Below are 27301 nucleotides of genomic sequence, written 5' to 3'. Positions count from 1 at the left end.
CTTTTTTTTGGCGTCTTAAGATTTCTAGATGGACCAAACGCTCCCTGGCTTTGTTTACAAAATCACAACCGTACATTCGTATTATTTGTTTATTATTAGAGACTGACAGCCTGTCTATAGTACAGCAAAGTTAATTTGACTATAGTACAATAAAATTAAACTAAATCGTAACCATTTATTTTTTTAATCAGACGATTGAGATAATAGAATTCATTACAGTTACAGCCGATTTTTTTATTAATATCCAAAAAATAAATAAAATTTTAAAAAATATCCAAATCCCGATTAGATTTCGAAAACTACCCAAACCGGTTATTCAATAACCGGATTTGGGACAAATTTCCGGTTAACAGTTGCTCGGACTCAAAAACAACAAATCCGGTTAATGGTTAACCGGATTTGTGCATTTTGCTTCTTTTATTTTTTTGAAAACAGAAATTTTTTATTATTTTTTATTTTTTGTATTAAAATATTAGAAATGATGAATATATTTCTTTGAAAATAGATGGAATACAATATAATTTGATTTATTAGAAAGACTGTAACAAATAACCCGGATCAAAATTTTTCAGGCCGGATTTTTCGTGATTGTAAAAAAAATTAATATATTTCTTTATGTCCTATTGGAAAAAAAATAAAAATAATTAGATTTTGAGTTATTGATCCCAGTTCAAAAGTTATTTCTAGGTAATCCATAAAATATTGTGATTCTTCTAGTACATTTAATTTATAAAAAAATGTATCTAATTTTGAAAAAAATCAAAAACTTTAATTTATTTAATGATTGTTTTTCAAAAATTGTATCTGTCTTATGTGTAAACATTTTTTCCTAGTCTTAGAAATCTTCGTTTGTTGATTTTATATAAAGACAATCATGGGTACCTTAACCTCAGAGTTTTTAATAAAGATAAGGAATCATTTCGAATACTCGACTCTGCTCCTTGGGGGTTAAGCTTTCAGAATACGCAAATCAGACTTCTCAATTGGTACATTGGATTTCAATTTGCTTTTCTTGGGGGTTAATGCTTGATTGCTTTTATTAGGTAGAATAATGGAGGATGATGAGTTGCTGAATGTTGGATGATAAAGAGGAGAGAGAGAGAACGGAAGAGAGGGGTGTCAGTGTTGGGAAAGAGAGAGTGAGTCAGGGAAAATGACAGTTATACCCTTAACAATTTGGAGTCTGGAGATAAGGGATTAAAGGTCAGATTTTATTAAAATCAATTACTGTACTGCAATCAAAATAATTTTGATGAACTATAGACAAACCCTTATTATTATATCTTTAGGCTTTATTCCGGTAGAAAAGAAAACATAGTATGATCACTACACATAATAACCTACGTAATATTCTTATTTCAGTTCCACTCATGTACCAGCATTAGTTGCATTTTTTTTTTTTTAAATCCTTGAAAATTGAGCAAGACCCTTCCTTTTCCAACTTATTCCCAGCTTTACATGTTTACATCATACAGAAACTGATCTCCAGATTTCTTTTCTTTTCCTATTTATTCTTCGTTGCCGTAGAAGGACACCAAAGAAAATGCATCCCGAATAGTTCAGAATATCAAACTAAACTAGATAGCATCTACTAATTGTAATAGTTCAGAAAACTCAAAAACAACCTGACAAAATTCATGCACACAGAGAACAACACACTCCCGAGAACTCCCTTCCCACCCAGATTTATTTATCAATTGAGTTAAACATTTTACAAGGATTTATTTCTTCTCTATCATACTCCAGCAATACAACAGAATTAGAACTTATAGCCAATTCTGAGAGTACAAGGAAATAAAAACTAACACAACCCAACAACAACATAAACTGTTTTTTGAAGCAGATACATGGATTCACAAAAATCACAACACAAGCTTCAACTTCCATCTTTTTTTTGTCTTTTTCTTTTTTCTTTTTTTTTTCCTTTTTCTTTTTTATCATTTTTTTTTCTTTTTGTTTAATAAAACAACAAACACAATGCAGGAGATCATAAAAGCCAAAGGAAGCTCTTGTTAATCATCTTTTCTCCACTTCTTTTATACAAGCATGGTTGAAACTCTTATCATAAAACTGCAATAGTTGAATAAACTGTTGCTGGTTAATGTATGTAGGAGCAGTGTATCACCAATATAAAAAATTATCCAATCAAAAAGAAAGAGAACACCATAAGGATTTCATAGTTTCAATTGATATGAGGTTTCAAAAAGAACATCTTAATTTTGTAATTGTTTGGTGTGTCAAATGATTCTTATAATTTATGTGAAGCATAAATCATTTTATTTAATTACTGTCACCTAGAACTCGCAGGGATCACAATAAAACAGCAATGTAGATTACATTACTCAGAAGCACCAGTATTGCTATAACACATTAACACCTAAAATATTAGCTATTTATAGCAAAGGATCTGTGGCAGACTATGTGAAAGCTTTTGAGCATAAGGGGGCTAACTACCAGTGTTTAAAATCTTAAATTTGAAAACCTTTTCAGCTCTATACCTAATTGTACCAGTTGAAACTTTCAAACTGTATTACCTGCTGCATACCCATTCTCCCCAATTGAATTATTCAAGTTTCTTGTACATCCTTCCATCTTATTTTCCATATTTTACTATTTTATAATTGCTGCTTAGAGAATTATAGAATTTTTTCATAAACCATAATTAATAAATCAAAAATTAGGAAACCAATATGATTGCTTTTTTTTTTAAAAAATCACAAGGACCGGACCGTCCGTTCAGTCTCCAAAATTCCCTTTTTCCAGACGAATGGACCATTCGGTCTCAACTTTTTTTTTTCATTTTTTTCAGTTTTTTTTTCATTTTTTTCCATCTGTGGCCACAAAAGATCCCTTCCTATGTTTTTTTCCCCAGATGTTTTTCCCCAGAGCAAATGCTCCGTTCAGTCTCCATGTTTATTTAATTTTTTTAACCCGACAACTCCTCTTCTCCCTTCTCTGCGTCGCACTTCCCCAATTTTTTTCTTCCTTCATTCTTCCTCTTGCTTTCTTCGTCATTCAATTTTTTTTTTTTGAACTCTTAAAGTTTATGTAATTTCTATTATAATTACATAGGTTTGTATAATTTTAAAATGAGAACAAGAAGAGTTTCAGATCTACAAGTTTCGTTAGGTTATGTATTTAATTCTTTTATTTTTGATAAATAATCAGAAATTATGAATAAATAGTTTATGTAGTATAACTAGTTTATGTATATTTTTTTTTAGTAGTATAAATGATTTATGTTGTAATTGTAGTATAAGAAAATGATTTATACGTAATTTTTTTTAGTAGTATAAATAGTTTATGTAGTAATTGTAGTATAAATAAATGGTTTATCTAGTAATTTATTTGTATGTAGTTTGCATGTAGTATAAATAAATGATTTATGTAGTAATTTATTTGCATGTAGTATAAAATAAATGGTTTATGTGTAATTTTTTTAGTAATATAAATGGTTAATGTAGATGCATGTAGTAATTGTTTAATGATTTTTTTTATTTACATGGTTTATGTAGATGCATGGTTTATGTGCATGTAGTTTTTTTTAGTGTAGATGCATGTCGTAATTTCTGAATTATTTATTTATGGTTTATGTAGATGCATGGTTTATGTACAAGTTTTTTCTAGTGTAGATGCGTGTAGTAATTTTTGAATTATTTATTTATGGTTTATGTCGATACATGGTTTATGTGCATGTATTTTTTTTTAGTGTAGATGCATGTAGTAATTGTTGAAATATTTATTTATTTGTAATTAAAATTGTCGGGCCAATAATAACACTTATTCAGTCAAACTACAAATAATTATTTCTTTAAAAAAATTAAAAAGTTTATTTTATCTTTACGTTGAAATTATTTACAAAAAGTCATAGGAAACAAACAAAAATCGGTTGCAAAAATGATGAAAACAGTAATAAATATTCGAACTTTGTTGAACAAAAATGAACAGAAGTGAAAAATATATATATACATGGAGACCGAATGGCCCATTTAGTCTCCAGAAATTAACCTTACGCAGATGGCCACACAAACGGCCGCATGAAAAACTGAAAAAAATGAAAAAAAAAAAGTTGAGACCGAATGGCCCGTTAGGTCTAGGAAAAGGAAATTTTGGAGACCGAACGAACGGTCCAGTCCTTGTGATTTTTCAAAAAAAAAAAGTAATCATATTGGTTTCCTAATTTTTGATTTATTAATAATGGTTTATGAAAAAAATTCAGAATTATATGAGGTCGATTTAAGTCATGTATATGTTTGTTTTTACTGAAATTTTAAACACAGTGCTTTAGCACTTAATAATACCAAAAGTGATATGCAGAACACCAAAATCTAGTATAAGTGAAACAGATTTTTGCCTCGAGAATATGCAACCAAGATGCATTAGCTGAAATATTTGGCAGGTCCATAAATAACATTACGATAAAGCAGATTAAAGTACCTTCTCATGGCTGTTGGCTCTATTGCCGAATAAACTTTTCAGGGATGTGCGAAATCTTATGGCAGTTTGGATCACTCGGATCTTTGCAACTCCTTGTGAACACTTCATTGCAGTCTCTGATATTAATGAACTGGACTGATGGTGGCAGTTCTTGGAGAGAAGTCAGATTTTTACAGCCATTGATAAACAGATCTCGGAGAGAATGAAGGCACAAAAGATTGGGCAACATGCGCATTTTACAGTCACGAAACAAAATTCCTGTAAGGGAAGAGAGACAGTGAAACACCTCAAATTCTTCTTGAGAAAAGTACTCTTGCTGTGACCCCCGAAGTTCTAGAGAAACCAAAGAAGACAATCCATCCCTTGAGACAAGTTGTTCAGCCAGTGACCATCTGCTGATGGAAAGCCACTTCAACTTGGGCACCTTATCAGCATCTGAATAGCATTTGAGCTTCTCACACCCAACCACCCCCAAACTTTTAAGATTGTTCAATTCATTTAAACCCCTTAGTGAAACTATGTTTGGACAATACTCTATTACTAGGTAAACGAGCAACTTCAAATGACTGATTTGAAGATTTACTATAGTTGGGCAATCCCCAATCACTAAGTTTTCTAGGGATACTAGATCCTGCAACAAACCATCCGGAGGCAGACAGCCCCTGAGTGAAACATCTTTTAGAATACTAGATTTAGTTTTCCTCCTGGCTAATGATGCTGATGTTATTTCCACAGTGTTACTGCTGTTTGCAACACCTGGTATCTCAAAGGTGAGGACGGGGCAGCATTTGATTGTAAATTCCACAAGGGTGCTATGAGCGTCCAAACCACCAATTGAGGTAAGCAGCAGGCATCCTCTGATTTTGAGAACCATGAGACTGGTCAAGGAACTAAGCACCTCTTTAGCTATACATGTGATAGTTATGATATCCTCTAACTTTAGGTGGCTCAGAGTGGTAAGAACTTGCAAAGACCGTGCTAAGATTTTGTCTGTGATAAAGCATGATTTTATTGAAAGTTTCATCAGTGTAACAGGCAGGGATAGCTCATAATATGTGTCTTTAAGTTCGGAAATAAGGTCTAACCTTTTCTCTATGAATTTTTTCAGATCATTCAAAGTGGTTGTATATGTTTGATCACCTGTATGACCACCCAGCATCATTTCTCCAAGAAATTTAACACAGCTATTTTCATGTCTGTCAACCGAATTCTCCAAGAAATTCACAATTTGGGATACTATTGTGTTCCTTATTGACGTTACCATCTCTAAATCTTCTTTCAACACAAAAGCAAGAGAGAGACAACGGGAAATTTTTAATCGAGTTAAATTTAAGGGAAGAGGTTCCCAAATCTTCAACCTAGGACAGTTAGAAAGTTCAAGATGCTTGAGATGAATAATGTTATCATGATTTTTTAAAATCCAACTGGGAAACTTCTCACCACTGTATCCTTTAATAGTCACAGCTTCTATTTCAGGTGGTGGACAAAGACCCTCTAGGATATCAACATCAACTTTTCTCATGACATCTTCACTTCCATAATCCCAAAAAAAGTATAAATTCTGGATGCCCTTTTTCTCAGATAACTTTGCTTGATAGGCGTCTTCCTTACTTTCAACATTTTGGAGATCATAAATAGATAACGATCCAAAAAGATCTCTGAGGTGCTCCAATTGTTTCAGTTCAAATCCCCTTCTTATTTTAACATGAAATACCCTCAAATCTTGAAGTAACATTAGCCTCCCAACATAGGGGATCGCAGTAAGCCTATCACCATAGGACCATGACTTCGAAATAGATAACACACGTAATTGGTAAAGCCTATTTAATGATTCAGGAATGGCATCTTCTTCAGTTGTCACAAATTTAAGGTACCGTAGGTTTCTCAACTGAACCGCAGATTTAGGAAATCTTTCAACAATAGCCCCTTGTATATCTACTACATATAATTTGCTCGACTTCGTAAAAAGAGCATCAAGGTCCACTTCTTTCAAACTGATATCAGGTAAAAATGATCTGCGAACAACCAATGTGCAGAGATCTTCTAGTTTGCATATTTTCTCCACATACTCACCGATCATATGATTCACAACAGATATATGGCGTGTTTGCTTAGGAATCTCCTTTTTGTCGTTCTCTTCAATTATAAAACATTCACTTTCAGAAACATGTTTAGCTAGATCATGCATAAGGTCATGCATAGTGTAACATTTACTACCTTCTTTGTCAACCTGAAAGAAAGAGCTAGAAATTAACTCTGAAATATACCAACTAGCAATATCCTTCATATGTTCGTTAGTACCCTCTGCTTCTATGAAGCCCTCTGCAATCCATAAATTTATCAAATGGTCATGATCTAAGAACTTCCCTTTGGAGAACAAGCTGCAAAATGCAAAGCATCGTTGCACTGGAGGAGACAGGTGCTGGTAGCTCAAAAGAAGTGCACCCATGGTATCATGTAACAAGGTTTTCTCTAGCATGGATGACCAAAACTTCGGGTCCAGTTTTCTTCGTAACTGCCCGGCCACAGTCTTTGCAGCTAATGGTGATCGACATAATTTTTCCGCAATCTTCTTTCCTATGAACAGTAACCTTTCCTTCATGTGATTGTCACTGATTTGTGCATCACCTATTGCATTACTGATGAATAGCGACATGAATTGTTCATCATCAAGTTCCCGCAATGCGATTGGATTCACAGCACCCAAAGCTTTGGCTGCCGCTTCAATCCGAGTAGTAACCAATATTTTGCTGCCTCCCTTACCGGCCCTTAAAGGGACAAATAGCTGCTCTAGTTCCTGTTCACTAACCCCTTTATCACACCAAACATCATCTAACACCAGAAAGTACCTTTCTCCCCTTAATTTCTCTTCAAGTTTAGATTGTAGTCCTTCAAGCTTATCAAAACTAGGACAAGTCTCCTTAAAAGCGGACTCCCAAATTGCTTTCAAAATGGTGTGGACACTAAACTTTTGAGAAACATGAGCCCATATGACACGGTCAAAGTACTTGACTTCTCTCTCATTGTCACAAACATACTGTGCCAAGGTCGTCTTCCCCAACCCACCCATGCCCCATATTCCTATAACAGAGTAACACTTACCATTACTAGATGAATCCGGCAAATTCTCCCGCAACAATTTTACAATTTCATCCCTGTCCTTTTCACGACCAATAACTGTGGAACCCGGAACAGAAATGGTTTCCCTATACTGTTCATTTTGTTCCCAAGTTGAATTATTAACACTGCTACTTGGTAGGCTCAGCAGGGAAACAAATTCCATGGCTTGATTAACAATGTTTTCCAGATTCTCGAGGCTTTGAATGAGATTTTTCTTCTCAGATGAAAATCCCGGGAGCTTGCTTTTTAATTTCTTTAAATCAAATTTAGAAGTAGATGGAAAGAGGGAATTGACCTCCTTTTCAAGGCGCTGGTACTCGGCTAAACCGAGCACATGTTCAGCCTCATGGAATGCAGACTTGAGATTCTGAAGCCACTTCTCGAGAAACGACCGGTGGGGGCTCTGCTGTGCAGCATCTGTCAGGATGAGCAGCTGGGGGAGAATTGTGGTTTGGAGCTTTTCCAACTGTGAAAGGAGGGTTTGCTTTCGAGACTGGAACTTTGGAGGTAGATCTACACCAAGTGCATCAAAAAATTTGTTCAGCAACCGACTTAGCACAGGGGAAATGAGCCACCTGGCGGCTGAGAGGCTCCAGCTGATTGCAGCGGTGGTTGTTACCGGATCCATGGTGGATCCGTCTCAGGCAAGTTTCGTCCAACGATTATTGGCTAGTGGAGTAGTGGGAGGCAGGTGAGAGTAGTTGATTGAGGGTCTGATCGGAACGGCCGTTTTTTCCTCAAACAAGAAACTGATTTAGAATTCTATCTCAATAACCTGATCGGAACGCAGAAAGAAATGAGAATAGAAACGATTTGTAAAATCGGAGCTGGGACCAGTGGAGTGGGAGACTGGGAGTAGGGGTGTCAATGGTACCTTTTTAGCCGTTTACCCGACCCGTATCGTATTCGATAAGGCGGGTATGGGTAAGATTTTTTTTTCGTTAGCTTATTGGGTATGGGTATGAGTAAGATTTTTTTTTCGTTAAATAAATGGGTAAGGATATGGGTAATGACTATTTCGTACCCGTTACTCTATAGGGTAATTATAAAATATAAATATATATTCAATTAAATTTTCAACCTACTTAAATGTATATTCAATTCAATTTCCAACCCACTTAAATGTATATTCAAATTTTTAAATTTTTATTCTTTATAAAAAATAATTTAGTTGGAATTAATTGCACATTTTTTTATTAGAAATGCAATTATGTATATGTAAAATGAATAAGTTTTTGATGTTTAATTTGTAAAATATAATAAAACTAATTATTATACTAGTATTATCCGTTATTCACCCGCTACCGTTTCGTTACCCGATAATATTAACGGATAAGGGTAGGGTAAGATCAATTTTTAATGGGTATGGGTAGGGTATGGGTAAAATCAATTTTAATGGGTATGGGTATGAAAATGTCTTCACCCGACCCGTACCGTACCCATTGACACCCCTAACTGGGAGGCAGGTGACAGTAGTTGATTGAGTTAACTCCTACTCTGCTAAATTTTTGGAGGAATTTCATGTATCTCCTCAAAAATTTCAATATTATGTATTCCCCCTCCAAAATTTATAATTACACATTTGTCCTTCAAAATTACAGAAACACATAATTATCCATTACAATCATGTGATATTATAAATTTATCTAAAATTTTGGCAGAATTTTTATTTTGAGATGGACAGTTTTAGAATTTAATTTGTGAGCATAGGGATTGTTTTTCGAAATCTAAAAATTGTGATTTTGAGGTCTATATTCAGGTATATGTGTTGAGTTGTGTTAATTGGTGGATCGTTTTTCGAAATCTAAAAATTGTGATTTTGAGGTCTATATTCAGGTATATGTGTTGAGGTGTGTTAATTGGTGGATCGTTTTTCGAAATCTAAAAATTGTGATTTTGAGGTCTATATTCAGGTATATGTGTTGAGCTGTGTTAATTGGTGGATCGTTTTTCGAAATCTAAAAATTGTGATTTTGAGGTCTATATTCAGGTATATGTGTTGAGTTGTGTTAATTGGTGGATCGTTTTTCGAAATCTAAAAATTGTGATTTTGAGGTCTATATTCAGGTATATGTGTTGAGTTGTGTTAATTGGTGGATCGTTTTTCGAAATCTAGAAATTGTGATTTTGAGGTCTATATTCAGGTATATGTGTTGAGTTGTGTTAATTGGTGGATCGTTTTTCGAAATCTAAAAATTGTGATTTTGAGGTCTATATTCAGGTATCTGTGTTGAGTTGTGTTAATTGGTGGATTGTTTTTCGAAATCTAAAAATTGTGATTTTGAGGTCTATATTCAGGTATATGTGTTGAGTTGTGTTAATTGGTGGATCGGTGTGGGAATATGATATGGTAAGTTTAATGGAATTGTTTATCTATTCAGTAGATGAATATATGCAAGCTTAATTATGATTCTGAATGATTTTGAATGGTTTCATTTAAGTCATTTCAAAGTTTAATATGGATAATGCACATATATAATTGATTGTTCATGTATACATATATAGAAGTAAAAATATACATATTTTTGCATTTTTTTCTGATAACCCATTCTTATGGTTGTTCTAAACTACTGAAATTAAAACTGAAAAGCCAATATAACTGCTTGTTCAATTTTTGAAAGCCATTAAAGTTTAACCTACATATTTATAAGGAGTATGGCTAGTATAATATCAACTTCAAAACCTATCGAATCGACTTCAAACGGTGAATCCAAACCGATCTACTTCATTAGTTGTGTGTTTACATCAAAATTTATAATTTTTTGAATTTATTTAGTATCAAATCAAGTGGTCAAATGTGTGAGTTTTTAAGTTAATTTTAATACATTCATTTTCCAATATTTTTATCACTTGATTTGATACTAAAATAACTCGAAAATATAAAAAAAAAAATTGTATGTAAATGCATCATTCATAAAGTAAATCGGTTTGAACGGTCTGAATTAGTCGTTTGAAGTCTATTTAATTAATTTTGAAGTTAGTGTTATATGACACCGATGTCTATTTAATTGATTTGGTGTCATGTGTTCATTAGGTTTGATTTGATGTCATTAGGTTTATACATATCAGAGGGTCTGAACTTTATATGTTCATTAGGTTTGATTTGATGCAATTCCATATTCTGTAAATACATGTGTCAGCGCTACTTGTAAGAATCCGACACCTCTTGTTACTACATGTGTATCTGAGTGGAAAATTTTATTTGAAATATATTGAAATCTGTTTTGTATGCCATGTTTGTCATACTACAGTTTTGTATGCTTTAGATTAGTATGTTTTTTTTATTATTATTTGAAATTTGTTTGTTGCTCCAAGAAGCTATCTGTTTTTGAAATTTGTATGCCAAACAACAATCCATTAAGGAGCGATCTCCTTTTAGCATGGAAATGATTTCCGGGGAACCGTTCTAGGTTTTGTTTTTTAATATGGTATGAAGGATACAGTAGAAGCTTCTATTAATTCATTTAGTTCTTAAGGGTAAAATGGGAATTATGAATTTAGAAGGTTGATGAATTTAATATTAATGAAAAATTTGATAAATTGGGTATATATGTGAGTTTTGGTGATTTTGAAGGATAAATATGTAATTATAAACTTTTGAGGGGGACATATGTAATATTGAAGTTTTTGAGGGGATACATGAAATTCCCCCTTTTTTTTGACCTCCTATCGAATTCGGTTCCCCAAAGGTAACTCAATATTTTAGTACCGTCCAATCTGTTTAACACGTCCTTTAATATTCGTACTTCACATTTAGTGTCATATTTGGCTAAAGAAGTTGTTGACTGATGAATTTCACTATTATCTTGTTCTTCCACTAGAGTCTCAATGGAACTGTCAAATAGTCTCGATCAAGTAATTGAAGTATTGAACAAATTTGAGAGGAAAGAAGAAGAAACTTTTGTTTCGTTTCAGTATTTGTGTTTTATTAAAAATTATTTTTGTTTTTATTGTGGGAGGAAGAAAGGAGAAATAAGAGGAAAGGAGTAATTGAGAGGGAGTGGGAGGGAAGGAAAGGATGAGAAAAATTAGGACTTGCAAGGATATTTTGTTTGATAATTTTTGAAGACATGATGTTTTGTAAAATTCTCCAATAATAACACTATCTTCTTCAATAGGATTCTGTATGTTCAAGAAATGCAAAAGGCTCGATGTCTCATTAAGTTACGATTGAAAGACATCAAGTTACGATTGAAATTTGAAGTTACTACGTAATTTAAATCATAAATGAATCTTATCACATATTTGTATATAAATCATGTCCGTTTCAAAGTTGTATATTTTTTTTGTTAGTGAGGCTACGTTACTATGCATAGTGCGGATTGGTCCGTACTATGCATCAATATTTTGGTCTTCAAAATGATAGCGGTCAATCTGAATCATTCAACATGATCTCCATATGAATATGCTTGTAAACTAAATTTTACATTTTTTTAAATTTTTTTATTAATTTTTTAAATGGATATAAAACACTGTTTTTGGATGGTTCAGAATTTTGCGATCAAGTCATTTTCTATCCATTTAAAAAAAATAGTAAAAATTTTCTAAAAAATATATAAAATTTAGTTTACGAGTACATATTTATATGGAGATCATGTTGAACGGTTTGAATCAACCGTTAGAATTTTCAAATTAACCGGAGATTTAAATCTATAGCACATGACAATATGATCTATGCATAGTACCGTAGCCTCACTCATGTTTCATATGTGGATTCATATGCAGCTTTTTTTGGCGTCCTAAGATTTCTTCAGTGATACCAGGACTGCTAATAACTCTTTAACTAAGTCTAGATGGACCAAATGCTCCCTGGCTTTGTTTACAAAATCACAATCGTACATTCGTATTAACATATCAAAATATACCTAACTGTACCAATTGGACTTTTCTTTTTGGTTTACAAATTACCTTTTTACCCTTTATCTCCTCGTTATTTGTTTATTATTATATCTTTAGGCTTTATTCCGGTAGAAAAGAAAACATAGTATGATCACTACACATAATAACCTACGTAATATTCTTATTTCAGTTCCACACATGTACCAGCATTACTTGCATTTTTTTTTTTTTTGGAAATAACAGTACTTGAAATCCTTGAAAATTGAGCAAGACCCTTCATTTTTCCAACTTATTTCCAGCTTTACATACAAAAAACAAAATAAGCATAACTCGATACCATTTATGTGGGTTAGTACATCAGCAGCCTTCTTTACCTTGTAAACACTCCTAATAGCTTCCCAAAATGCAGAGATAGAATGCATACCAGTGACTTCTTTAAAAGAGGGGAGGTGGTTTAGGTCTTCTATTACGTGGTCCCCGCTATTCTCTTGAATCTGCATGTGCAATAATGTAACATTAGACTTCTTTTGAGTTTTCATTCACAAGAAAACAATCAAATCCCAAGCGCAATGCAAGATTGATAAAGCAAATATCTGAATAAAGAACTGAACTAAACTTACAACCACATCCAAGCCGAAAATGGTCAGGCCCGAGTCTGTTCCCTCAGCCTAAGAATTACATGACCACAAAAATACAGAAACTGCTACATGTTTACATTATACAGAAACTGATCTCCATATTTCTTTTCTTTTCCTCTTTATTCTCATAGAAGGACACCAAACCAAAAAAAATACAATCAAATAATGATTTATTTTATCTTATTTATTTTATTTATTTATTTTGGCAAAAGTGGAATAATTCCACCAGTTTTTAATCATTACAGATACTGGTACCAGCCTTCTGGTACAAAATATTAAACTAAACTAGATAGCATCTACTAATTGTAACAGTTCAGAAAACTAAAAAACAACCCAACAACAACACAAACTGTTTTTTAAAGCAGATACATGAATTCACAAAAATCACAAAACAAGCTTCAATTTGCATCTTTTTATTTTCTTTTTGTTTAATAAAACAACAAATACAATACAGGAGATCATAAAAGCCAAAGGAAGCTCTTGTTAATCATCTTTTCTCCTCTTCTTTTATACAAGCATGATTGAAACTCTTATCATAAAACTGCAATAGTTGAATAAACTGTTGGTTAATGAATGTAGGAGCAGTGTATCACCAATATAAAAAATTATCCAATCAAAAAGAAAGAAAACACCATAAGGATTTAATAGTTTCAATTGACATGAGGTTTCAAAAAGAACATCTTAATTTTGTAATTGTTTGGTGTGTCAAATGATTCTTATAATTTATGTGAAGCATAAATCATTTTATTTAATTACTATCACCTAGAACTCACAGGGATCACAATAAAACAGCATTGTAGATTACATTACTCAGATGCACCAGTATTGTTATAACACCTAATATAATAGCTATTTATAGCAAAAGGATCAGTGGCAAACTATGTGCAAGCTTTTGAGCAAAAGTGGTTAAACTACCAGTGTTTAAAATCTTAGATTTGAAAGCCTTTTCAGCTCTATACCTATTTGTACCAGTTGAAACTTTTGACCTGTTTTACCTGGTGCATACCCATTGTACCCAATTGAATTACCCAAGTTTCTTGTATGTCATTCCATTTTCTTTTCCACATTTTACTTCCATATAATTGCTTCTTAGAGAATTACATGAGGTCAATTTTAAGTCATATATATGTTTGTTTTTACTGAAATTCTAAAAACAGTGCTTTAGCACTTAACAATACTGAAAGTGATATGTAGAACACCAAAATCTAGTACCAGTAAAACAGATTTTTGCCTCGAGAATATGCAACCAAGATACATTAGCTGAAATATTTGGCAGGACCATAAATAACATTACGATAAAGCAGATTAAAGTACCTTCTCAAGGCCATTGGCTCTATTACCGAATAAACTTTTCAGGGATGTGCGAAATCTTATGCCAGTTTGGGTCAATCGGATCTTTGCAACTCCTTGTGAACTGTTCATTGCAGTTACTGATATCAATAAACTGGACTGATGGTGGCAGTTCTTGGAGAGAAGTCATATTTTCACAGTCACTGATATACAGCTTTTGGAGAGAGTGAAGGCACAAAAGATTGGGCAACATGTGCATTTTACACTCACGAAAACTAATTACTTCAAGGGAAGAGAGACAGTGAAACACCTGACATTCTTCTTGAGAAAAGTACTCTTGCTGTGACTCCCGAAAGTGTAGAAAAACCAAAGAAGACAATCCATACCTTGAGACAAGTTGTTCAGCCAATGACCATCTGCTGATGACTAGTACCTTCAACTGGGGCACCTTATCAGCTTCTGTATAGCATTTGAGCTTCTCACACCCAAACACATCCAAACGTTTAAGATTGTTCAATTCATTTAAGCCCCTTAGTGAAACTATGTTTGGACAATGTGTTATTATTAGTTCAACGAGCAACTTCAAATGACTGATTTGAAGATTTACTATAGTTGGGCAATCCACAATCCCTAAGGTTTCTAGGGAGACTAGATCCTGCAACATACCATCCGAAGGCAGACAGCCCCAGAGTGAAACATCTTTTAGGATACTAGATTTAGTTTTCCTCCCGGCTAATGATGCTGATGTTATTTCCACAGTGTTACTGCTATTTGCAACGACTGGTATCTCAAACGTGAGGACGGGGCAGCATTCGACTGTAAATTTCACAAGGGTGCTATGAGCGTCCAAACCACCAATTGAGGTAAGCAGCAGGCATCCTCTGATTTTGAGAACCATGAGACTGGTCAAGGAACTAAGCACCTCTTTAGCTATACATGTAATAGTTATGATATCCTCTAACTCAAGGTGGGTCAGGGTGGTAAGAAATTGGAAAGACCGTGCTAAGATTTTGTCTGTGATAAAGCATGATTTAATTGAAAGTTTCATCAGTGTAACAGGCAGGGATAGCTCATCATATGTGTCTTTAAGTTCAGAAATAAGGTCTAACCTTTTCTCTAAGCATTTTTTCAGATCATTCAAAGTGGTTGAATATGTTTGATCACGTGTATGACCACCCAGCATCAATTTTCCAAGAAATTTAACACAGCTATAATGATTTCTGCCAACCGAATTCTCCAAGAAATTCACAATCTGGGATACTATTGTGTACCTTATTGACGTTACCATCTCTAAATCTTCTTTCAACACAAAAGCAAGAGAGAGACAACGGAAAATTGTTAATCGAGTTAAATTTAAGGGAAGATGTTCCCAATTCTTCAACCTAGGACAGTTAGAAAGTTCAAGATGCTTGAGATGAATAATGTTATCATGATTTTCTAAAATCCAACTGGGAAAACTCTTACCACTGTATCCATTAATAGCCACCTCTTGTATTTCGGGTGGTGGACAAAGACCCTCTAGAATTTCAACATCAATGTCTCTCATGACATCTTCACTTCCATAATCCCAATAAAAGTGTAAATTCTGGATGCCCTTTTTCTCAGATAACTTTGCTTCATAGGCCTCTTCCTTACTTTCAACATTATGGAGATCGTAAATAGATAACGATCCAAAAAGATCTCTGAGGTGTTCCAATTGTTTCAGTTCAAATCCCCTTTTTGTTTTAACATGAAATACCCCCAAATCTTGAAGTAATATTAGCCTCCCAACATAGGGGATTGCAGTAAACCTACTAGGATTGGAACTCGACTTCGAAATAGATAACACACGTAATTGGTAAAGCCTATTTAATGATTCAGGAATGGCATCTTCTTCAGTTGTCACAAACTTAAGGTACCGTAGGTTTCTCAACTGAACCGCAGATTTAGGAAATCTTTCAACAATAGCCCCTTGTATATCTACTACATATAATTTGCTTGACTTCACAAAAAAAGCATCAAGGTCCACTTCTTTCAAACTGATATCAGGTAAAAATGATCTGCGAACAACCAATGTGCAGAGATCTTCTAGTTTGCATATTTTCTCCACATACTCACCGATCATAGTATCCACAACACATATATGGCGTGTTTGCTTAGGAATCTCCTTTTTGTCGTTCTTTTCAATTATAAAACATTCACTTTCAGAAACATGTTTAGCTAGATCATGCATAAGGTCATGCATAGAGTAACGTTTACTATCTTCTTTGTCAACCTGAAAGAAAGAGCTAGAAATTAAATCTGAAATATACCAACTGGCAATATCCTTCAAATGTTCATTAGTACCCTCTGTTTCTATGAAGCCCTCTGCAATCCATAAATTTATCAAATGGTCATGATTTAAGAACGCCCCTTTGGAGAACAAGCTGCAAAATGCAAAGCATCGTTGCACTGGGGGAGACAGGTGTTGGTAGCTCAAAAGAAGTGCACCCATTGTATCATGTAACAAGGTTTTCTCTAGCATGGATGACCAAAACTTTGGGTCCAGTTTTCTTCGTAACTGCCCGGCCACAGTCTTTGCGGCTAATGGCGATCGATGTAATTTTGCCGCGATCTTCTTTCCTATGGACAGTAACCTTTCCTTCATGTGATTGTCATTGATTTGCGCATCACCTATTGCGTTACTGATAAAGAGCGACATGAATTGTTCATCATCAAGTTCTCGCAATGGGATTGGATTCACAGCTCCCAAAGCTTTGGCTGCCGCTTCAATCCGAGTAGTAACCAATATTTTGCTGCCTCTCTTACCGGCTCTTAAAGGGACAAAAAGCTGCTCTAGTTCCTGTTCAGTAACCCCTTTATCACACCAAACATCATCCAACACCAGAAAGTACCTTTCTCCCCTTAATTTCTCTTCAAGTTTCAGTTGTAGCGCTTCAAGATTATCAAAACCGGGACAAGGCTCCTTCAAGATTATCAAAATCGTTTTGAAAATGTCTTTAACACTAAACTTTTGAGAAACATGAGCCCATATGACATGGTCAAAGTACTTGACCTCTCTCTCATGGTCACAAACATATTGTGCTAAGGTCGTCTTCCCCGACCCACCCATGCCCCATATTCCTATCACAGAGTAACACTTAGCATTACTAGACGATTCCAGGAAATTCTGCCGCAACAATTTTACAATTTTATTCCTGTCCTTTTCACGACCAATAACTGTGGAACCCGGAACAGAAATTGTTTCCCTATACTGTTCATTTTGTTTCCAAGTTGAATTATTAACACTGCTACTTGGTAGGCTCAGCAGGGAAACAAATTCCATGGCTTGATTAACAATTTTTTCCAGATTCTCGAGGCTTTTAATGAGATTTTTCTTGTCAGATGAAAATCCCGGGAGCTTGGTTTTTAATTTCTTTAAATCAAATTTAGAAGTAGATGGAAAGAGGGAATTGACCTCCTTTTCAAGGCGCTGGTACTCAACTAAACCGAGCATATGCTCAGCCTCATAGAATGCAGACTTGAGATTCTGAAGCCAGTTCTCGAGAAGAGGCCGGTGAGGGCTCTTCTGTGCAGCATCTGTCAGGATGAGTAGCTGGGGAAGAATTGTGGTTTGGAGCTTTTCCAATTGTAAACGGAGGGTTTCCTTTCGAGACTGGAACTCTGGAGGTAGTGCATCAAAAAATTTGTTGAGGAGCCGGCTTAGCACAGGGGAGATCAGCCAACCGGCGGCTGAGAAGCTCCAGTTGATTACAGCGGTGGTTGTTACCGGGTCCATGGTGAATTCGTCTCAGGCAAGTTTCGTCCAACGATTCTTGATAAGTGGAGTGGCGGGAGGCAGGTGAGAGTAGTTGATTGACTTGACTCCTACTCTTTCATATATCCCCTCAAAAACTTCAATATTACGTATTTCCCCTCCAAAATATATAATTACAAATTTGTCCTTTAAAATTACAAAAACTCACATAATTACCCATTACAATCATGTGATATTATAAATTTATCTAACAATAATTAAATAATAATATTAAAGACTATAAATTTCAGTGTTGACCATTGTACTCTTCTCTTTCATTTATCTCTGACTTAATCTCTGTTCGAGTGCTGGCCAAATGCTCTGGACTCTCCTGCCACAAAAAATTTGCATGTTCAATTTTTGAAAGCCATTAAAAGTTTAACCTACTTATGTATAAGATATATATCAGAGGGTCTAAACTTTATATGTTTATTAGGTTTGATTTGATGCAATTTCATATTCTGTAAATACATGTGTCAGCGCTACTTGTAAGAATCTGACACCTCTTGTTACTGCATATCAAGTATATGAAATAATTTATGCTGAGTGGAAAAATTTTATTTGAAATATATTGAAATCTGTTTTGTATGCCATATATGTTTGTCATACTACAGTTTTGTATGCTTTAGATTATATGTTTTATTTATTATTATTTGAATTTGTTTGTTGCTCTAAGAAGCTATCTGTTTTTGAAATTTGTATGCCAAAACAGCAATCCATTAAGGAGCGATCTCCTTTTAGCATGGAAATGATTTCCGGGAAACCGTTCTAGGTTTTGTTTTTTAATATGGGATGAAGGATACAGTAGAAGCTTCTATTAGTTCATTTAGTTCTTAAGGGTAAAATGAGAATTATGAATTTAGAAGGTTGATGAATTTAAAATTAATGAAAAATTTGATAAATTGAGTATATATGTGAGTTTTGGTGATTTTGAAGGATAAATATGTAATTATAAGCTTTTGAGGGGGACATATGTAATATTGAAGTTTTTGAGGGGGATACATGGAATTCCCCCTTTTTTTGACCTCCTATCGAATTCGGTTCCCCAAAGGTAACTCAATATTTTATTACCGTCCCACGTCCTTTAATATTCGTACCTCACATTTTGGTGTCGTATTTGGGAAGTTGTTGACTGATGAATTTCACTATTATCTTGATCTTCCATTGGAGTTTATGGCCCGTTAATTGTTATTTTCAATATCATGTATTAGTGGACTAAAGTTTAGAGCTGTGCATCTATAGGTGATCACTATAAGTAATACATGCAAGTTTTTATAATTAAATAATAAATAAAGGTCAATCATGGATAATACACCGGTTAGTAAGTATTATGTGACCTGTGCCAATGATCATACAAAATCAGTGATACCCAAAAATTGTTCCGTACGTGGTATCCTGTGAGATACCTGAGTCCGCATCGTCTGCATTAACTCAAAATAGCATCTTTTGAGTTAAAGTATCTCGGCCGTCTGATTTTAAGGGAAGCCAATCCGGCCGCCGACAATAATTCAAAAGTCCTTTAATATTAGTGTGGATTTAGTTTGCACGGATGTTAAAGCACATAGGACGGTCCAGATTGATAAGCCAAAATGATATATGTTGAAACCTAGGGTTTGTTGTGTAAAATTAAGCCGAGTTTTGTTGAAATTAGAATTTAATTAGGTTATAAATGTTTAAAAGTTCAAGTTACTGCCCTAGTTGTGTTTATTTTGTAGGAAATCAAGTCTTGGAGCTTAACGGAGGAAGACGAGCTATCTGGAACAAGAAAGCACAAATCTGGCGAATTTTCACCTTTATTGCGGGCCGCAACCAACTAGTCAGAGCCGATTTGCAGAACAGAACAATTTGTATTATTATTGCGGCCCGCAATAAACAGTTCCAGAGCGAGATTTTTGCTATTATTAGTTGTTTTTATTTCTGGAAAAAATATAACTGTTTTAGGGACGAATTTTAGACATTAGAAAGAGAGAAAAGCACAGGAGAATAAGGAGAAAAAGGAGAGACAAAAGGAGGGAGAAGAAGTTAGCGAATTCTTCGAGCGGTTACATTGATTTCTTTCTCTTAGAACTCTTTTACTTGTTTATTTTCTTGTGTGCTGCAGCCATGGTTGGCTAAGGCTATTTCTAGGGTTGATTAGGGTTAGAACTTGAAACTTATGTCATGGATTAGTTGATTTTATATTATATTTACTTGTTCCTTGGTATGATCTTTTCTTTATATTACTTGTTTGTGATGACTTAAGCGAAATTGCATGAAACCCTAGGATTCGGTATTTACAATTGAGAAATTGAATATTTAGTCCTGACCATAAAGAAAAAGAGTATTTGATAGGCTAAATACCGAGAGGCGACGCTCATCTTATACGGGCTTAACCCGATAGGTTAGAAAATTGTACCAAGTACCGAGAGGTGACGAATAACTTTCTATACCAATTGGGACAGTTAAAGACTTATAACTTTGGGTTAGTGTAACCAAGTACCGAGAGGTGACATTTATACTAATTTAAAGACGGTATTAACATAGAAATATCACTTTATACCGATAACATTAAACTGTGCCTTCATATTTATAAGAACAACCTTAATAAATCAATTAATCGTGACATTAGTGGATAGGAACCCTAAGAGACCCTAATTTCTCATTCTTGCTTAAAAACCACATTTAGACCTTAGAATTTAGTTAATTCAGTTTGATCACCGATAAACAAACAAATTTCTTTTATTTCCGTTTACTAAATTAAATTGGTTAGGTGGGGTTTAATATTCCGAATTGTCCCTGTGGAGACGATCCCTAAGTACTACTTGACAAGGTTGTACACTTGCAACCGAATTGAGGGTAAATTAGGATTTATTACTTGTGTAGTAGTAAAATTCACATCAAGTTTTTGGCGCCGTTGCCGGGGACAACGGTGAATTTTAGATCAAACCTAAGTAATTTAGTTAGTAATTATTTTTAATTTTCTTTTATTTCTTTTCTCTTTTGATTTAGGTTGAAATCTGGCAGAGGAACCTCCAACTCCGGACGCCACAGATTTGGTAGAGTGGTTTTCGAGGAGAGGATCAACTCATCTTTTTTACCAGAGAAGAAACAAGCACCCGACAAGGGGACCTTTCTTTCCCTTGAATCCACGCCGGTTAGACATGTCATCCGGCAATGATGATGCTAGGTTTCAAAACCTCCAAAGAGAAAGGGATCGGATGGCCAATGAACTTCAACGGTTGAGGGCAGCTAACCAAGAGAGAGAAAATCTTGAAGCAGCCGATGCCAACCGCCCTTTGAGAGACTTCACCGCGCCTAGGGCTGAGGAAATCCATCTTGGGTACACTGCACCTACTATCAATGCTGAGGAATACCAAATTCCTCCTGCATGGGTTAGCATGGTGCAGCGTAATCTCTTCCATGGCCTGCCTCACGAAGATGCCACACAACACTTAGCCAATTTCGAAGAAATCTGCAGTACAATTAAGGTACAAACTGTTTCTCCTGATGATCTTAAAGTGATGGCTTTCACTTTTTCTCTTGCAGACAAGGCTAAGGGTTGGATAAGGGGACAACGGCCCGAGAACATGAACACTTGGCCTAAGGTGGCGAATGCTTTCCTCAACAAGTTCTTTCCACCATCCAAAACTAACTCCTTGCGCCATCAAATCCACAATTTCCGACAAAGAGGAGATGAAACCATGAGCGAAGCGTGGGAGAGGTTCCAAGAGCTGCAGAGGTGCTGCCCTCACCATGGCATTGAAGGATGGAACCTGCTGCAAATCTTCTACAACAGTCTTCTGCCACAAGACAAGGGTATGCTAGACGCAGCCGCTGGAGGTAGTCTCATGAACAAAGGGGCTGTTGATGGATACAAGTTGGTTGATGACATGGCCCTCAACCAAAGCCAATGGCACAACCCTAGGGAGACCCCGGTTATCATGCAACGGGGATTGAAGGAGGTGAACTCGAATTCAAGCATGGCCGCAGAAATTGCCGCTTTAAATCGCAAGATTGATCAAATGAGCGTAAAATCGGTAAATTATCCTTCTTCTCTTCCTTGTTCAATTTGTGGTGGGACCGATCATTTAGCACTAAATTGTGGTATAGGTAATGAGGTTAGTCATGAGGAAGTGAATGCCATAAACCAAGGCAATTTCAAACCAAATAACAATCCTTACTCTAATACTTACAATCCCGGTTGGAGGAATCACCCAAACTTTTCGTGGAGACAAAATGACCAAAATACCCAAGGTAACTCAAACTTTAATAGACCAAATCAAGGTTATGGTAACCAAGGGTATGGTTCTAATGCACCACCAAAGTCCAATCTCGAATTAATGATGGAGACTTTCATGGCAAGTCAAAATCAAAAATTCGATGAATTGACCAAAAAGGTAGACATGTTGGCAACCCAAAACAAAATGCTTGAAAACCAAGTTGCACAACAAGCTACGCAATCCTCCCGCCAACCGGGTTCCCTTCCACCAAAACCTGAGAACAATCCCAGGGATGTCAAGGCGGTTAGACACATGCTTCGCAGCGGTACGCAATATGAGGATCCACCCATGCCAAAGCATGCCTATGAGCAGCCGCAAAATGAAGAGACAAGAACCAATGATGAGCACAACTCCACACATGAAGATTCCGCCTCAAAGGAAGCTACACCAATTGCACCAAGCGACCCTGCTATTCAAGCGAATCCATCTCAAGATGAGCCACCGAAGGTAAGTGCACAGGTACCTCTCTACATACCCCCTCATAAATTTGCACCTTTTCCTGGTAGGCTTAAGAACGAGAGAACTGATAGGCAATTTGCTAAATTCCTTGAATTGTTGAAACAATTGCATGTAAACCTACCATTGACTGAGGTAATGACCCAAATGCCGGTTTACACCAAATTTTTCAAGGATATCCTTTCAAATAGGCGTAAACTTGAAGAAGTCCAAATGGTGTCCCTAGACTCAAACGGTAGTGCCATGGTAATGAATGAATTGCCCAAAAAGTTGGATGATCCGGGTAAATTTTCCATACCATGTTCGATAGGAAATGTCCAATTCAAACGTGCACTATGTGATCTAGGGGCTAGTGTAAGTCTTATGCCAAAGTCGGTTTATGATAGGTTGGGTGTAGGGGAACTTAAGCCAACTAGAATTTCTCTCCAATTGGCCGACCAATCGGTCAAGTTACCCCTAGGAGTGGTAGAGGACTTGCCAATTCAAATTGGTAAATTCTTTGTACCAATTGACTTTGTTGTGGTAGACATGGATGAGGATATCCATACACCACTTTTGTTGGGTAGACCATTTCTCAATACAGCAAAAGCTGTGATTTATGTTCATGATGGAATTATTACAATGAACATTGGTGAAGAAAAATTAACATTTGACATCAAAAGATCAATGAAATATCCATCTAATGATCAAAGTGTTTGTAGTGTTGAGATTCTTGACAGGTTGATAGATGAGGAACTCATAAACAGCTTGGAGAAGGGTTCCTTTGAATGTTGGATGGATCAGGAGTGCGAAAAATCTGACCAAACGAGTTCTATAGACCTTATTGCGGCCCGCAATGGAGATTATTGCGGACCGCAGCCAATCCAGTCAGAGCAGGAAGAAATTCGAGAAATTATTGCGGCCCGCAATGGAAGTTATTGCGGCCCGCAACCAATCCAGACAGAGACCCTGCAGAATTCAGAAATTATTGCGGCCCGCAATAACCTTATTGCGGCCCGCAATAACCCTTCCCAGATTGACAAAAAGCCTATTCTGAGCCCAATTCTTCAGGTTTCAACTACCGAAACTCTTCCCAACTTTGCCGAACCCTCGAAGGACGCACCCAAGGTTGAACTTAAGCCATTACCTTCAACCCTTCGATACGAATACCTCGGTCCAAACCAAACCTATCCCGTTATTGTCAACGCATCCCTAAACCAAGACCAAACCTCACAACTTCTACAAATCTTGAGGATGCACCGAAAGGCCATTGGATACACCATTGATGACCTCAAAGGAATCAACCCTTCCATCTGCATGCACCGCATTCTCATGGAGGAAGGCCACAAGCCGACCATTGAAGGACAGCGGAGATTGAACCCGAACCTTAGCGAGGTGGTGCGAAAGGAGATTCAGAAACTTCTTGATGCCGGCATCATCTATTCAATTTCCGACAGCAAATGGGTGAGCCCAATCCATGTGGTGCCAAAGAAGGGAGGGACAACCGTGATCGAAGGGGAGAATGGCGAACCGATTGCAACACGACTCGTGACGGGATGGCGCATGTGCATCGATTATCGAAAGCTCAACACCGGCACGCGCAAGGATCATTTCCCTCTTCCTTTCATTGATCAATTGCTTGAACGGTTAGCTAAGCACTCTTTCTTTTGTTATCTTGATGGTTATAGTGGATTCTTTCAAATACCAATTCACCCTGATGACCAAGAAAAGACCACTTTCACTTGTCCATACGGTACCTTTGCATACCGTAGGATGCCCTTTGGTTTGTGCAATGCACCTGCAACATTTCAAAGGGCTATGATGGGTATATTTTCTGACCTAATTGAGAAGTCTATGGAAGTTTTCATGGATGACTTTTCGGTTTATGGTACCACTTTTGATGGATGTTTGTTAAATCTATCTAAAGTCCTACAAAGATGTGAAGAGGTAAACCTTGTTTTGAATTGGGAGAAATGTCATTTTATGGTACAAGAGGGTGTTGTTTTAGGTCATGTGATTTCTGCTAAGGGTTTAGAGGTTGACCGTGCAAAGATTGAGGTAATTGAAAAATTACCTCCACCAACAAATGTTAAAGGGGTTAGAAGTATTTTAGGACACGCTGGGTTTTATAGAAGGTTTATCAAGGACTTTTCTAAAATAGCCAAGCCATTGACTAATCTTTTGTTAAAAGACGCTCCATTTGATTTTACCCAAGAGTGTCTAGATGCTTTTAATAAGTTGAAGGAAGCATTGATCTCCGCTCCCATCCTGCAACCACCAAATTGGAGCGAATCTTTCGAGATCATGTGCGATGCAAGTGATTACGCCATTGGAGCGGTGCTAGGGCAACGAATTGACAAAAAGCCGTGCGCCATCTACTATGCAAGCAAAGTTCTAGATGAGGCTCAAGTCAATTACACCACTACTGAAAAGGAGCTACTTGCGGTGGTCTTCGCCATCAACAAGTTTAGACCTTATCTAGTTGGTTCCAAGGTGATAGTCTACACGGATCATGCCGCGGTTCGTTATCTTCTCACAAAAAAAGATGCCAAACCCCGTCTCATCCGTTGGATTCTCTTACTCCAAGAGTTCGACCTGGAGATTAGGGACAAGAAGGGTACCGAGAACCTTGTAGCTGACCACCTTTCGCGCATCAAACCTGAACCAAATGAAGACTTACCCATTGATGACTCTTTTGCTGATGAGCAGCTCTACCAAGTGGGTAAAATCGAATACCCATGGTTCGCGGATATTGCAAATTTTCTTGCATGCGGAGTTCTACCACCCTACCTCACATACCAACAACGGAAGAAATTCTTTGCGGATACCAAGCACTATTTTTGGGATGACCCATATCTTTTCAAGCTTGGTGTTGATGGGATTCATAGGCGTTGCATTCCGCAGGATGAGGTTCAATCAATTCTTCACCACTGTCATTCATCACCATATGGAGGACATGCCTCAACCAACAAGACCGCCGCCAAGGTCCTGCAAGCAGGCTTCTTTTGGCCAACTCTTTTTAAGGATACAAGGCAATTTGTTGTCTCTTGTGACAAATGCCAAAGGTTAGGAAGCATCACCAAGCGACATGAGATGCCTCAACAAAGCATCCTAGAAGTCGAATTGTTCGATGTGTGGGGGATTGATTTCATGGGGCCATTTCCGAGTTCATGCAACAACAAATACATCCTTGTAGCAGTGGATTACGTCTCCAAATGGGTAGAAGCAATACCAAGCCCAGGGGCCGATTCAAAGACCGTCAAGCGCCTCTTCCAAAAGATAATCTTCCCAAGATTTGGTGTTCCACGGGTGGTGATAAGTGATGGCGGCTCCCACTTCATAAACCGCTCATTTCAAGCTCTCATGGAGAAATATAGTGTAAGGCACAAAGTCGCAACTCCGTACCATCCGCAAACAAGTGGCCAAGTTGAAGTGTCAAACCGAGAGATCAAGCACATCCTCCAAACTGCTGTAGGATTGTCCCGAAAAGACTGGAGTCTGAGGTTAGATGATGCACTTTGGGCATACCGCACGGCCTACAAGACACCAATTGGCATGACCCCTTTCAAGCTTGTCTACGGCAAGCCGTGCCATTTGCCAGTCGAATTGGAACATAGGGCATTCTGGGCTATCAAGTCCCTCAACTTCGACATGCACCAAGCCGGACAAAAACGCATCCTCGACTTGCATGAACTTGAGGAAATTCGTCTCAACGCGTATGAGAATGCCAAAATCTACAAGGAGAAGACAAAACAATGGCATGACAAGCACATCATACGAAGGGAGTTCAAAATTGGTGATTATGTTTTATTGTTCAATTCACGTTTTAAACTCTTTGCATGCAAACTCAAGTCCAAATGGAGTGGCCCGTTTCAGGTGAAACGCGTGTTTGAACATGGGGCGGTAGAAATCTGGAGCGAACGAACTGGCGCATTTAAAGTAAATGGCCAGAGGCTAAAAGTGTACAATCATGGAGAACCGGTTGAAGGGAAGATTAACATCTCCCTTACCGATGCACAAATGAACTAAAAGAGAACAATGGTCGAGCTCGAGACCCTAAAAGAGCGCTTCTTGGGAGGCAACCCAAGCACTTTACCTTTTTGCAATTTTAAATTTCGTATTTTTAAATTTTATTTGCATTTAAATAGGTTAATTTAGGTTTTTCAGAAGATTTCAGGCTCCTTTGCGGGCCGCAATAATTTTATTGCGGGCCGCAATAATTTTATTGCGGGCCGCAATAATTTTATTGCGGGCCGCAACCAAGCAGTCAGAGACTTCTGAAGATTGGCTTTAGTTTTTGAGTTAATTGCGGTCCGCAATAATTTTATTGCGGGCCGCAACCAAGCAGTCAGAGAGTCAGAGTAAAAAAAAAAAAAAAAAAAAAAAAGTGTCCATTGCGGCCCGCAATGAAGTTATTGCGGTCCGCAATGGAGGCCGAACAGACGCGAAAATATTGATAAAAGGGAGGATTTTTCTGCAAAATTTCCATCTCTCTCTTCCCTGCCATC

At 36.5% G+C, this 27301-nt stretch overlaps 3 protein-coding genes across 3 annotated transcripts; 1 reads left to right on the top strand and 2 right to left on the bottom strand.

Moving 5' to 3' along the window:
• Positions 1 to 1886: 1886 nt before the first annotated feature.
• On the bottom strand, positions 1887 to 8250 carry LOC144547851 (putative disease resistance protein RGA4). Its single transcript, XM_078296538.1, has 2 exons — positions 4438 to 8250; positions 1887 to 2070 (listed from the first exon to the last, which is right to left on the bottom strand). The coding sequence occupies exon 1, from the start codon at positions 8183 to 8185 to the stop codon at positions 4457 to 4459; it is 3729 nt and encodes a 1242-aa protein (XP_078152664.1). The 5' UTR covers positions 8186 to 8250; the 3' UTR covers positions 1887 to 2070; positions 4438 to 4456.
• Positions 8251 to 13444: 5194 nt separating this feature from the next.
• LOC144547853 (disease resistance protein RGA2-like) lies at positions 13445 to 18162 on the bottom strand. The gene is made up of 2 exons (XM_078296540.1): positions 14349 to 18162; positions 13445 to 13575 (listed from the first exon to the last, which is right to left on the bottom strand). The coding sequence occupies exon 1, from the start codon at positions 18079 to 18081 to the stop codon at positions 14371 to 14373; it is 3711 nt and encodes a 1236-aa protein (XP_078152666.1). The 5' UTR covers positions 18082 to 18162; the 3' UTR covers positions 13445 to 13575; positions 14349 to 14370.
• A 3077-nt stretch (positions 18163 to 21239) lies between these two features.
• On the top strand, positions 21240 to 26822 carry LOC144547794 (uncharacterized). Its single transcript, XM_078296486.1, has 3 exons — positions 21240 to 22332; positions 22519 to 24354; positions 24829 to 26822. Exons 1-3 carry the CDS (start codon positions 21240 to 21242, stop codon positions 26820 to 26822), a joined length of 4923 nt encoding a protein of 1640 aa, XP_078152612.1.
• Positions 26823 to 27301: the final 479 nt, after the last annotated feature.

Source organism: Carex rostrata, chromosome 32 (genome assembly GCF_964058835.1).
Source record: "Carex rostrata chromosome 32, lpCarRost1.2, whole genome shotgun sequence".
Taxonomy (NCBI): domain Eukaryota; kingdom Viridiplantae; phylum Streptophyta; class Magnoliopsida; order Poales; family Cyperaceae; genus Carex; species Carex rostrata.
Note: the sequence above shows the minus strand (reverse complement) of the source record. Positions and strands in the feature narration are given on the sequence as shown.